General features: G+C 51.1%; 1 protein-coding gene across 1 annotated transcript in view; it reads right to left on the reverse strand.

The window, feature by feature from the left end:
* The window catches only part of MMD2 (monocyte to macrophage differentiation associated 2), a 45,707-nt gene extending 33,000 nt beyond the window's left edge, over positions 1–12,707 (reverse strand). The window contains exon 1 of the mRNA XM_047779111.1: positions 12,578–12,707. Within this exon, the coding sequence (XP_047635067.1) occupies positions 12,578–12,624 (47 nt within the window). The 5' untranslated portion in view covers positions 12,625–12,707. The remainder of the gene's footprint in view (positions 1–12,577) is intronic.
* Positions 12,708–13,679: the final 972 nt, after the last annotated feature.

Consider the following 13,679-nt stretch of genomic DNA (forward strand, 5'->3'; position numbering starts at 1 on the left):
GGAGTGAGACAGGCTCCTTGAGACCCTGGATCCAGCTGTACCTGAACCCATAGGCTTCTCATTTCTGAATACCAACATTTTTTTCTTTCTTTCTCCTCCCGAATACCCCTCTCCTCTTTGTCCTCCTCCCTCTCTCATTTGCTTTAACCCAATTCAAACTGAGGCTTCTGTTATTTACAACCAAAAGTTCCAAAGTTACCCTCAAACCCTTCCTGACCCAGGCACTCAAGCGGAAACCATACCTACATTTCCAGCATATTTATCGATACCTCTATTATGCATTTGTTCACACATTATTAGCAGGCCGAGTCCTCCCCTAAACTTTGAGCTTCTGGAGGGGAGGGGTCAAGCTTTGCATAGGATTCATTCCCACACCACAGCCCTGGCTCTCCCTAAGGTTTGTGAATGAATCAATGAACCAACTAACCAACTGTGGGTGCCCAACCAGTGGACAAGCCTGGCATGTGCCCACCACATCCCAGACCACGCTGGCTCCTCAAGGGACAAAGCGGGGTTGAACAGCCCCCAGCCCACCCCTGCCCCAAGCGGCTTGCTGTCTGGACAGGGAACGGCGAGCAAAGATGTGAGACCTGCCATAGCCTCCCCTGCCCAAGACTGGAGCTTGGGACAAATCTGGAGGGGTGGGCTGTGTCTGGAGGGAACGGGAAGGTGCATTTCTGCACTGCTGCTATAGGAGGGTTTCTGGACGAATGTCCCTTCCCAAGTCTCCCTGCGTATCTGTCAGCTCAGGTGTCCAGTCCAGACAGAGACCAGTGAGTGGAGACCTGCTGGTGCTGAAAGGACAGCTCCCCTGGGCGACCCGCATAGCAGCCAGTGCCCCATCCTGCGCTACCAGCCCATGGCTTAATCGGTACTCAATCTATGCCAGTTTACATGCACTTCCTCCAAACAACCCTACAGGGAAAGCAACATTTTCCCTGTTTCACAAACGCATATCCATGAGGATATAGGTTCGATCCCTGGCCTCGCTCAGTGGGTTAAGGATCCAGCATTGCCATGAGCTGTGGTATAGGTCGCAGACGTGGCTCAGATCCCGAGGTGCTGTGGCTGTGGTGTGGGCCAGCAGCTGTAGCTCCAATTAGACCCCTAACCTGGGAACTCCCATGTGCTGCACATGCAGCACTGAACAGCAGAAAAAAAAAAAAAAAAAAAAAAAAAAGCTCTTCACTTAGGCATGGGGTGGGGAGGCGAATACTGTCCACATTTGCACTTCCTGGGAGCAAAGCCAGCCCTCTGTGGTCACCTCCAGTGGCCCTCCTGCTCATCTAGTAGCCAGGCTCCCCAGGAAGGGGGCTGCAGGGTTCTGGATTTCAGCCTGCGAGCTCTGGCAGCCTGGGGTCCTCTGCAGGGAGGGGGTCCCTTGAAGGAAGGGCTGGCATCCCTGCAGGAAGGCAAAAACTCAGACTTGAGGTCAGACAGATCTTTCAGACCAGCATCCCTGTCAGCTTCATCTGTACCTGTCTTCTTACCTGGCATCATCCAGAATGGATTCGAATCAATCCACGCGGTCCCTAGAACAAAGCCTAGAATGTACAAAACTCTCTGCAAGGGGTAGATGTCAATACTGTGATGGCAATTAATACGAAAAACAGTGGCAAAGAGGCAGCCTGGGGCACTAGGAATGAGTCTCCCCAAATCTCAATCCACACTTCTTATTGCGCCTAGCTGGTCATGTTCTTTTTTCTTCCACCGCATATGGAAGTTCCTGGACCTGGGATCAAACCCACCCTCAGCAGTGACCTGAGCTGCCACAGAGACAATCCTTAACCCACTGTGCCCACAGGGGGAACTCCCCTGGTCATGTTCTTGATCTGCTTCTCTTTTGGCCAGGAGTGCCAGGTTGAAGAATCTGAGACTCCCTCTGCTCAATGGGAAGAACGATGTCCAAGCTCATGATCGACTAGTGATGTCTGCCCTGGGCACAAGGGAAGAAAGGCAGCAGGTGTGCTATGTATCTGATAATTCTATTAGAGCAACATTCAGGCAGTACCACCCCTAAATAAGAGGGACTCTGTCCCCAAGCCTGTCCTTTAGACCAGTTGTTTCATGCACACATGCATCATTCCAGCATTTTATGAAAATGAAGATTCTGATTCCATAGATCTGAGGTGGAGCGCAAGACTGCATTTCTAACAAGTGCTAGAAGTCGGTAGCAGAAGCTGTGGATCAGGGTTTAGAGGGTCCTCTCTCACAAACACAGACAAATTAATTTGTTAAGGAGCTTTGAGTACCTCGGTCACGAGGGACCCAGCACGCATTGCTGGCACTGTAAGCTGTCACCCTGGATATCCACTCTATAAATAACACAGGAGGCCCCAGGAAGCACTCCCCCACAGCTCCTGTCCTATGTCCTCAGAACAAAAGATGGCTGCATATCCATCCAACGGAATGTCATTCAGCCTTAAAAAGGAGGCTCCTACAACGAAGTCCTACCTCACACTGGTGACAATGGTCATCCTTCAACAGCCTATAAATAACAAATGCTGGAGAGGGTGTGGAGCAAAGGGACCCCTCTTGTACTGCTGGTGGGAATGTAAACTGGTGCAGCCACTATGGAAAACAGTTTGGAGGTTCCTTAAAAAACTAAATACAGAACTGCCATATGAGCCAGAAATCCCACTCCTGGGCATAGATCCAGACAAAACTATAATTCAATAAGATGCATCCACCCATATGTTCATCGCAGAACTATTCACAATAGCCAAGACATGGAAACAACCTAAATGGCTACTGACAGATGAACCGACAAAGAAGATGTGTGATATATACACACACACACACACACATATATATAATGGAACATCCGTCATAAAAAAGAATGAAATAATGCCATGAATCTGAAATAATAAAAATAATGCTAGAGATTCTCATACCAAGTGCATTAAATCAGAAAGAGAAAGACAAGTACCATATGATATCACTTCTATGTGGAATCTAAAATATGGCACAAGTGAACTTATCTACAAAACAGAAACAGACTCACAGACATAGAAACAGACTTGTGGATGCAGGGCTGGTGGGGGAGGAGGGATGGATCAGGAGCTGGGAATTAGCAGATGCAAATATTATATATAGAATAGATAAACAAGGGTCTACTGTATAGCACAGGGAACTCTATTCAACCACCAGTGATCAGCTATAATGGGAAAAAACATGTCAAGAAATGTATGTACAGGTATAATTGACTCACTTTGCTGTACAGCAGAAATTAACTCAACACCCCAAATCAATTATACTTCAATGAACTTTTTTCAAACAGGAAGAAAAGTCTGACACCTGCTCCCACATGGATGAGACTTGAGGACATTATGCGGAGTGAAAGGAACCAGACAGAAAGGGACAAGCACTGCAGGATTCTACTCAGTTGAGGTCCCCAGAGTCGTCAGATCCAAACAGACAGAAAGCAGAAGGATCAGTGCCAGGCCAGCGGAGGGGGAAATGGGAAGTCGGTATTTAACGGGGACAGAGTCTCAGCTTCGGAAGATGAAAAGTCCTGGAGGTGGAGGGTGGTGGCGGCTGCACAGCAGGGGAAGGTACTTCATGCCATCCAGGTGCACACTTAAAATGGGGCACATTCCACCACACATTCTGATGAAACTGATTACATCCAAATGCCATGAAGGTGTGTGGGTGATGCCACGTTTGGCACTGCAAACAAGGAGGAGGTGAGCCCCAGAGGCACTTGGGTAAGCAAAAGACAAGCTACAGTTGGTCCTCTGTATTCTCAGGTTCCATGTCCCGGGGATTCAACCAACCACAGAAGGAAACTACTACACAACCCGCAGGTGGCTGACATCCGGGAACCCACACATACAGAGGACCACCTGTAAGGGACTCGAGCATCCCCAGATTTCAGTATCCGAAGGACTCCTGGAAGTAATCCCCCCGAGAGATGACTATAACTCATCTGTGAAAGCCTTCCCTTCCCAGCCCAGGAAAGAGTCACAGCCCAGCCGTCTCCCGCATCAATCTGCTTCTCTGCCCATTTCCGTTCCAGGTTTCAAAGACACTCATGAGGTGCCCTGGAATTGGAGGACTATGGACAATATTAATGAGTTTGTATGTGTACTTGCGAATTTGTGTTTGTACAAGACTAGATGTACCTCGCATAAGACATAATTTCCATTCTTTACATTGGCAACTGGGTGGACACTGAACTCTAGACCTGAGCGGCTTCATTTTCATAAAATAGGTTTCAACTACATGTTCAAAAAAATCGAAATATTTCAGATTTATTTACTATTTTTTTGTCCTTTTTAGGGCCACACCCGCTGCATAGGGAGGTTCCCAGGCTAGGGGTCAAATTGGAGCTGCAGCTGCCCATCTACACCACAGCCACAGCCACGTAGGATCCAAGCCGAGCCCGTGACCTACCCCACAGCTCACGGCAATGCCGGAGCTTTAACCCACTGAGTGAGACCAGGGACCGAACCTGCATCGTTATGGATACAGTCTGGTTCGTTACCGCTGAGCTGTGACGGGAACTCCTACTTGCTTTTTTTTTTTTTTTTGTCTTTTTCTCTTTTGTTGTTGTTGTTGCTATTTCTTGGGCCGCTCCCACGGCATATGGAGGTTCCCCGGCTAGGGGTTGAATCGGAGCTGTAGCCACCGGCCTACGCCAGAGCCACAGCAACGCGGGATCCAAGCCTCGTCTGCAACCTACACCACAGCTCACGGCAACGCCGGATCCTTAACCCACTGAGCAAGGGCAGGGATCGAACCCGCCACCTCATGGTTCCTAGTTGGATTCGTTAACCACTGCGCCACGACGGGAACTCCCTACTTGCTTTTTGACTCTAAACTTTTATACTTCTCTTAATTTGTATCTTGACTTTGAAACTTAATAGAAATGTCTGAACATTTTAGAATTTAAAATCATTTAAATTGTTAGTCTCTTACCTTTGCTTTAATTTACATTTGTGTGGGAGTTAACTGTATTTCTCATGTTCATCTTTCAGACGGGTGCTCTCCAAGAGAAAGCTTTGCCATGATGGACACGCTCTCTGCCTGTGCCGTCCTACAGCAGCCACTGGCCATGTGGCCAAAGAGGACTGGAAATGTGACTGGTGTGATGGAGGGACGACCTCTCTAATTTTATTTTACTTGAATGTATTTACATATACTTTTTTTGATGGGGGGGGCCCGCTGTGCCCATGGCATGTGGTAGTTCACTGGCCAGGAATCACATCCATGCCACAGCAATGACGATGCTGGATCCTTAACCCACTGACCCACCAGGAAACTCCTAGATTTACTTTGGGGGGGGGTGAAGTATACTGTTCCTTTGTGTCTTTTTTTATGATTTTTATTTTTTCTGTTAGAGTTGATTTACCGTGTTCTGCCAATTTCCACTGTACAGCAAAGGGACCCAGTCACACATACACATATATTCTTTTTCTCACATTATCCTCCATCATGTTCCATCACAAGTGACTGGATATAGTTCCCTAGATTTACTTTTTAAAAAGCCACAGGTGGGAGTTCCCGTGGTGGCGCAGTGAAAACGAATCTGACTAGGAACTATGAGATGGCGGTTCGACCCCCAGCCTCACTCGGTGGGCTAAGGATCCGGCGTTGCCATGAGCTGGGGTGTAGGTCACAGACTCGGCTCGGATCTGGTGTTGCTGTGGCTCTGGCGTAGGCCAGCAGATGTTGCTCCGATTAGACCCCTAGCTTAGGAACCTCCACACGCCACGGGTGCAGCCCTAAAAACCAAAACCAAACAAACAAAAAAGCCACAGGTGGCTAGTGCTACAATCCTGGCCCGAACACATTTTGATTACTTTTTTTTTTTTTTTTTGGTCTTTTCAGGTCCGCACCTGTGGCACATGGAAGTTCCCAGGCTAAGGGCTGAATCGGAGCTTTAGCTGCCGGCCGGCCTACACCAAAGCCACAGCCACACCAGATCCGAGCCGCAGCTGTGACCTACACCAGAGCTCATGGCAATGCCAGATCCTTAACCCACGGACTGAGGCCAGGGATCAAACCCACATCCTCATGGATACTAGTCTGGTTTGTTACCACTGAGCCACAACAGGAACTCCTTTGTTTACTATTAATAGAACTCAAATTTAAGTCAAAATCTTGACTATAATTAATGACTTTGCTGCAGTGACGTTAAGAAAAATCATATGACAGACATAATAACTAATAAACTGTATGTCTTTATTCCTCATCCGACCATTGCTGCCCAGCAACCAACGCCAAAGACGCGTGTAAAAATTAACTACACTCGGCTGTCTTTGATAGCAGCCAGGCTTCAGTCACACAAGGGAAACCATTTCAGAGTGTTCTCTTTTGTCACCAGAGAAGTGTATTTGTCTAGAAGGAGGATCAAGCCCATTTTGTTGGGGTGAGCCCGTCAGCAAATGTGTGAAAGGGGCTGATGCCCAGGTAACATGTTCTGAGAGCCCTGCCAGTCCCTGCAAGGGTGTGGGCAATGGGAGGACTCGGAATTCTTTTTTTTTCTTTTTCTTTTTTGTCTTTTTGCCTTTTCTAGGCTCCCACGGCATATGGAGGTTCCCAGGCTAGGGGTCGAATCAGAGCTGTAGCCACTGGCCTGCGCCAGAGCCACAGCAACTCAGGATCTGAGCTGCATCTGCGACCTACACCCCAGCTCACGGCAACGCCAGATCCTTAACCCACTGAGCAAGGCCAGGGATCGAACCCGCAACCTCATGGTTCCTAGTTGGATTCGTTAACCACTGAGCCTCGACGGGAACTCCAGGACTCGGAATTCTAAGCCCCAGGTCTGGTGGGGAGGTCGATCACAGGCAAGGCTGTGGGTGATGAGAACTGTCAATCTTCCCCACGGTCGCATAGGAGGCAGAAAGGCAGAGTCCAAACCAGGTAGGCATCCCACCAATCTCTCTAAGACCTCAGGCAAACCAAAGAGGAATACAAATTGCAGCGACTCCCAGGACGAGACAAAAGGAGAGGACATAGATGCAGAAAGCGTGGGTCCCTGCCAACTCCACGAAGCCCTGTGCCCCCCTGACGCGCTGCAGCCCAGCAAGGCAGAAGCGCCCGCAATCCCCACCTCCACCCACGCAGACACCTGCCGAAGTCAGAGAAAAGCGTTGCTGAGATGGAAGAATCGCTCCAACAGCCCCGTGCATCTGGAGGATGCTGCCTTTTATAAACCACCTCCAATCCTCTCCGGAAAAAGACAGACTGAGTAACAGTAACCATGACATAAAAATAACCACCGCTTTGGAGCAGTACCTGCCAACCAGGTGCCCGCCAGATGCTTCCCGCACCGGGCCTTCATCACCTGAAAACACACAAACGTTTACGAAACCGGTGACCTTCAGAATTTCAGAGTCGGAGTTCCCGTTGTGGCTCAGCCGTTAACGAACCCCACTAGCATCCACGAGGACTCTGGTTCGATCCCTGCCCTTGCGCAGTGGGTTAAGCATCCAGCGTTGCAGTGGCTGTGGTATAGGCTGGGAACTACAGCTCCAATTCAACCCCTAGCCTGGGAACTTCCATATGCCGCAGGTGTGGCCCTAAAAAGATAAAAGACCAAAAAAAAAATTTTTTTAAACCAAGATACAGTGCCAGCTGTAAATTATCTGTAGAAAAAAAAGACTAGAAGAAAAATCGTTATGTTTAACAGTGATCATCCAAGACCATGAGATTAAGGGTCTGCTGCTTTCACTTTTATAGCCACTCCCCCAATTTTAAAAATTTTTCCCCAGAGTTCCCTGGTGGCCCCAGTGGATTAAGGATTCAGCACTGGCACTGCAGTGGCTTGGGTTGATCTTGTGGCACAGATTCAAGCCTGGGCCTGGGAAATTTGCACGCCACAGGCGCAGCCAAAAATTATTTTAATGTTAAAATTCAAAAATAAAAATAAATAACACTTTTTCTTCAAGGAGCATGTGCTCCATTTATAACCACAATGGTATTCTATAATGACCCCCGTTTAAAGTCACATTGCATTAAGCGAGAGACGGGACGGATGTCTTCCGAGGTTAATTCTCTCATCCAAAGTCACAGAGCTAAGATTCATGCCACAGATTTTAACCAGGAGCTGGGCAGGTGCCAGGTGCTGCTCCGGGCTGGAGGCGGCAGGGGACAGCGACAGACGGAACACACTTCCCAGCCTCTTTGCAGCGAGGTGAGGCCACCTGAGGCTCTCCCAGGGAATGTGTGACCTCGCTGGCTTCTAGGACATAGAGAACCCAGCTTATTTTTCCTCTCAATAATTATAAGAGCCCGGGAGCACCCTGTGTATCTTTCCCTCCCTCCCTTCGAGGGAACCACTAACCTGATCCTGTAAACATTTTCTGGCTTTGTACATGCAACCTCCGCCTTCCCGAACAACCCCGCTGGTTTGCCAGGTTTTTCCAGCATCACACAGCTGGACTCAGACTTTCTTTTGTGTTGCTCTCATTCAACGCGTCTATGAGCTGGAGCCATCCTGTTGCCTGGAACTGGAGTTCATTTGCATTGCAGGATTGCTAGTCCACTGTACAAAGACACATCATTCCACCACCATGGGCCCCTGGGCTGTCTCCAGGTCTTGCTCGCCTTGAATGAGGTTGCTCAGAAGATTCTGGTCCATCTCCCCAGGTGCCCATGTGCTGAGTTTTTCTGGGGTAGACCCCCAGAAGAGAGGGGCCATGTCCAAGCTGACATGATAACTGCTGTCTTCCGAAGTTGCTGCAACAGAACGGTCAGACCTCTTACAGCCTGGATATTAGACTGTCACTCCACGGGCTCTAGTTTTGCATTTCCTTGATCCCCAGCGCAAGTGAGCAGCTTTTTACGGGCTCACTGCTCATCTGTGTTCTTTTTACATTTTCTCTTGGGTTATTTGCCTTTTCTTCATGGCAGCTCTTTCTAAATACTGGATATTAATGACTCGTTGGGGTAAATGTGTTGCAAATAGAGCCTTCAAGTTTGCGGTTTACCTTCTCTTATCTTCCTGGCATTTTTTGGTGAATAAAAAGATGTCATTTTTAATGTAGTCCAGCCAATCAATCTTTTATGGTTTGTACTTTTTGTAATTTTGCCTTCAGAAATCTTTACCTAGCATCAATTTCCAAAAGATATCGTTTTAGATTTTTGAGAAGTTTGGAAGTGTTTTTTTTTTCACTTATAAATCTTATTTTTTGGCCACACCCAGGACATGTGAAAGTTCTAGGACCAGGGATCGAACCTGCACCAGATGGGTGACCTGAGCCACTGCAGTGACTACGCTGGATCCTTCACCCACTGAGCCACCAGGGGGCGCCTCACTTGAAGTCTTTAGTCCATCTAGAAATGGTTTCTCTGTAGGGTGTGAGGCAGGGTTCCAGTTGTCTGGTTTCCATCTGGATAACTAATTATCTCACTATCACTTATTCAACAGACCATCCTTGCCTGGGTTGACCAAATGCCTCTATATGCATAATTCTGTTTCTGGCCTGTCTATTCCATTGGTCAATTTACCTAGCCCTGCACCCAAACCACACTGTCTTTAGTTCCTGTAGCTTTATGATAAGTATGTCTCTGGATGTAGCTACACAATTCAGGGACCTTGGATTAGAACCTTAAAGATCAGCTGATCCAACCATCCCTTGAGGAAACAGAGACTCAGAGAGGGAACGCATCTTTGACAGTGTCACACAGCATTTAACTAGGAGCACTGCTAAATGCCCCCCCCAAAAAATTCGTATGTTGAAATCTAAACCTTAATGTGATGGTATTTGGAGGTAGGAGCCTCAGGACATAATTAGGTCATGAGGGTGGAGCCCTCATAGATGGAATTAGCGTCCTTATAAGAAGAGGCCAAAAAGCTAGCTCCTCCTCTTTCAACATATGAGGGTACAAGAAGTCAGCAGTCTATAACCCAGAAGAGGGCCCGGACCAGAACCCGACCATGCTGGCACCCTGTTCTCAGACCTCCAGCCTCTAGAACTGTGAGAAGGCATTTCCCGTTGTTTGTCAGGCTTCCAGTCTACGGCACTTTGTCATGGCAGCCTGAGTGGACTGAGACAAACACCCCAACTCTCATCCCGGAGAACATTCTCGTCCTTTTCAATATGGCAGTCACGGACCACAGGTGGTTCTTGAGCACTTGAAACAGAGCTAGTTCAGCCTGGGAGGGGCTGTAAGTATAAAATACACCAGATTTTGAAGACTTCCAGTTTTTAAAAACTCATAAAATATCTAGTTTGTTTATATGGATTACATATTGAATAGCCTTTGGATATAAGGAGTTAACTTTTTAGGGCCGCACCCATGGCATATGGAGGTTCCCAGGCTAGGGGTCGAATCGGAGCTCCAGCCACTGCCCTACACCACAGCCACAGCAATGCGGGATCTGAGCCGCATCTGCAACCTACACCACAGCTCACGGCAATGCCAAATTCTTAACCCACAAAGCGAGGCGGGGGAGCAAACCCGCCACCTCATGGTTCCTAGTTGGATTTGTTTCCACTGCGCCATGATGGGAACTCCGAAAATATATTCTTATAATTCATTTCACCTCTTTCTTTTTACCTTTTCATGACAATAAGATGGGAAATTAGCCACACATGAAACGGAATCAGCACCCCAAAATTTAAAACTACCTCTGTGGCTTGTATGAGATAGAAATATTGAACAGAAGTGGATATACTATTAAATTTGCTCGATCCCAAAGCCTTGATTAAGGCTGGAATCTGTGCATCGGACGGTAGTAAAGGAAACAGAAATAGCTCTAATCACTGCTCTCCACTCCATCGCTGGACTCTGCGCCCCCAGAAGCAGCATCAGCCCAAGCAGGAAAATGGGGGCTCATGGTCCAGCCCTCTGCCCAGCTGGTGAGTTCTAGTCCAGTTACAGAGGGGGGCGGCACCGCTATCCCAATCTGGAACTCATTTAGACTCACTCTCTTATCTTACAGATCAACCGGCAGAGGTCCAGAGAGGTGGAGACACCCAGCCGGGATCACGCAGCAGGCGTGGAGCAGAGCTCCGTCCTGAGTGTCTGCACCTGCAGCCTCCATCCCCCAGCTTCCATCTCCACCAACTTACATGTCACACCGGCACACAGAACCCTCGAGAAGGAGCCTCTGTAAAGTCCAAGCGCCCACTCAGAGAAGACCTCGCAGATGTGCGGACAGCCCCTCCTGCCTTCCCACCAAGAGAAACTCTGAGGGAACTCCTCCAGTCCTTCCCGCCAGCACCCCCTTCCAGTGGGACTCCCCAACTTTATGAAGGAGATACACCGCCCCTCCCCTCAGAGGAAAGGGAGATGGGACGGACCAGAAAAACGACCCAGTCCTGCCTCCCCACTTTTTTTGTTGCTGCTGTTCCTTTTAGGGCCGCAGCACCTGCAGCATATGGAAGTTCCTGGGCTAGGAGTCGAACCGGAGCCGCACCTGCAACCCACACCACCACTCACGGCAACACCAGATCCTTATGCCACTAGGCGAGGCCAGGGATGGAACCTGCATTCCCATGGATACTAGGTCGGTTTTGGAACCCGCGGATCCACAATGGGAACGCCATGCCCAAAAGCCCTGCTCAGTCTCTGGGGTCAAGCTGGGTCTGACAGGAACTCGTGGGGACTTCATGGGACAAGGGACCCTCCACAGTGGTCAGGAGACCAACAAGCCACATGGGCGTGGACAGCAAAAAGGACACCAACCCGGGGCAATTCACCCCACCCCTGAGGAGGGCAGAGCAGGCTGAGTGTCCCCCTGTGAACAGCCTGCCCAGGCAGGAGGCAGAAGCCCAGGGCTGCGCTCCCAGAGAGCCCTGTCCTCCCCCGAAGATCCCTGGGGGCAAAGGGGCAACTCTGGGGAAGGGTTTTCATGCCAGCTTTCAGGCGGGAAGCCCAGCTCCAAAAATCTTAGAGAAATTTAATATTCCCTCCCCTCCCCCCGCAGCCCCTCAATTGGGAATCAAGTCAACAGGAGCTCGGCTTCCACTCAGCAACCTGAAATCATCGCTCTAGAAACTGAGGCTCAGAGGGGACCACAGACTTCACACTGAAAAGGCCGCAAAGTACAGCTCCTGGTCCTGAGCCTCGTTTCTCCATCTGAAAAGAGAACTTACCCATTTCTCCCGCTAGCTATGAGGGCGATCGGGGTGTTGGGGGCGCGGGGGCGGGGGCACAAGGGCGGTGTACGGGGCACAGGGGAGGGGTGGTACCGCTTTTTATCATTCACAAAAGCGCAGGAAGGCGTTTGAGCGATTACTCGGCTCCGGGCGCCCAGCAAAGTGCTTTCAAGGAAATCGTCATCTCACTTAAGCTGTGCGGGGACCCCAGGAGTGGGGCTTCTCCCTATCCCACCTCGCAGACCTGGAAACCGGGGTTCAGAGAGGTGCAGTGACTCTCGGCAGGGCACCCCGCTGAGTCGGAGGCGCTGGGAAGCCGCGCTCCTCCCGGGTCCAGGGCGCAGAGCTGCGCGCGGAGACTCTCACAAAGACCACGTCGTCTCGTGTCCGGTTCCTTCCAGCCCGGGGGACAAGGTCCATTCATCACTGCGATTCCCGGGAAGGCGGGGGAAGCGAGCAGGCGGCGCGGACCCGCGGGACCCGCCGCCCCCGCCCCGCGCCCGCGCGCCCCCGCCGCTCACCTCGCGTACTTCGTCTTCTGGAAATCCAGGAGCCGGGGAGCGAACATCGCGGCGGTTCCATCAGCCTCCAGCCGGGGGCTCAGACCGCGGCAACTTGCAAAAGGCCGCGGGGCGGGAGCAGCAGGTCGGCCGGCGCGGGGCGGGGGCGGCCGGGGGCGCGCGGAGCGGAGCTGGAGCCGAGCCGGGAGCCGCCGACGCCAAATCCCGAGCAGATGGTGGCGGGCGGGGCGGGGGGGGCTCCGGGCCAATCGCCTGAGTCCCCGCGGCCCCGGCCCCCTCCCCGCGGGGGGCGGACCCCTCCTGGCCTCGCTGGGGGGAGGGGAGACGGGGGGGGGCGGGGCGGGTAGGGATGGGGGCCTGGGGGGGCTTCTTCCTCTGCAGCTTCTTCCTCGCTCCCGGGGCCCCCTCCTCCGGTCGTTTTGCAGCTAGAAGACGGCCTGTTAGACGGAGCCCCGGCGGGCCTGGGCTGGAAGGGGGCGGGCCTGCCCTTCAGCCCCTCGCCTGGTCGACCCCGGAGAGTATTTGAAGCTCGCGCTTCCTCCACCGCCGGAGCTCCAGACCCTTCTTCCCAGCGCGGCGCGACGGCCCCAAGTGGATGGGCTGTCTCTGGTGAACACGTCCAACTCCAGAGGCTGTGACTCTGGGGACCTTCGTGACCCCAAGACAGGGTCACACACCCGTGGCATTTGGTCGCCAAATTCCAGGCACCCAGGATCTGCCCACCCTCTGGATCTTTACAAAATTCCTTTTTTAGGAGACCTTGGCCTGGGTGAAACCACCTATTGCAAGAGGTGACACGAGGAGGGGGCAGGGGGGGTGCTGGGGGGCTGCTGGAGGGAGGCACAATAGCTGCCCTGGAAGGACAGGTACCCAAATAGAAGGGCAGGCCCCTTCTTCTCACACACACCTCCCCCTCCTCCCTCCCCCTCCCAAACCCCAGCTCCCTGCTACTTTTTATAACCAGCTTTACTTGAGATCCCACTACACATTCAGAAAATAATCCCACCCACACATCCTCTGCCCCAAGGTAGCTGGAACAAGATGAAGGAGAAAGACAAAGGGATGCCATCACATTCACTCTGCCCTCCACAGGCTGGGCACA

This window comes from Phacochoerus africanus, chromosome 5, assembly GCF_016906955.1.
Source record: "Phacochoerus africanus isolate WHEZ1 chromosome 5, ROS_Pafr_v1, whole genome shotgun sequence".
NCBI classification, from domain to species: Eukaryota; Metazoa; Chordata; class Mammalia; order Artiodactyla; family Suidae; genus Phacochoerus; species Phacochoerus africanus.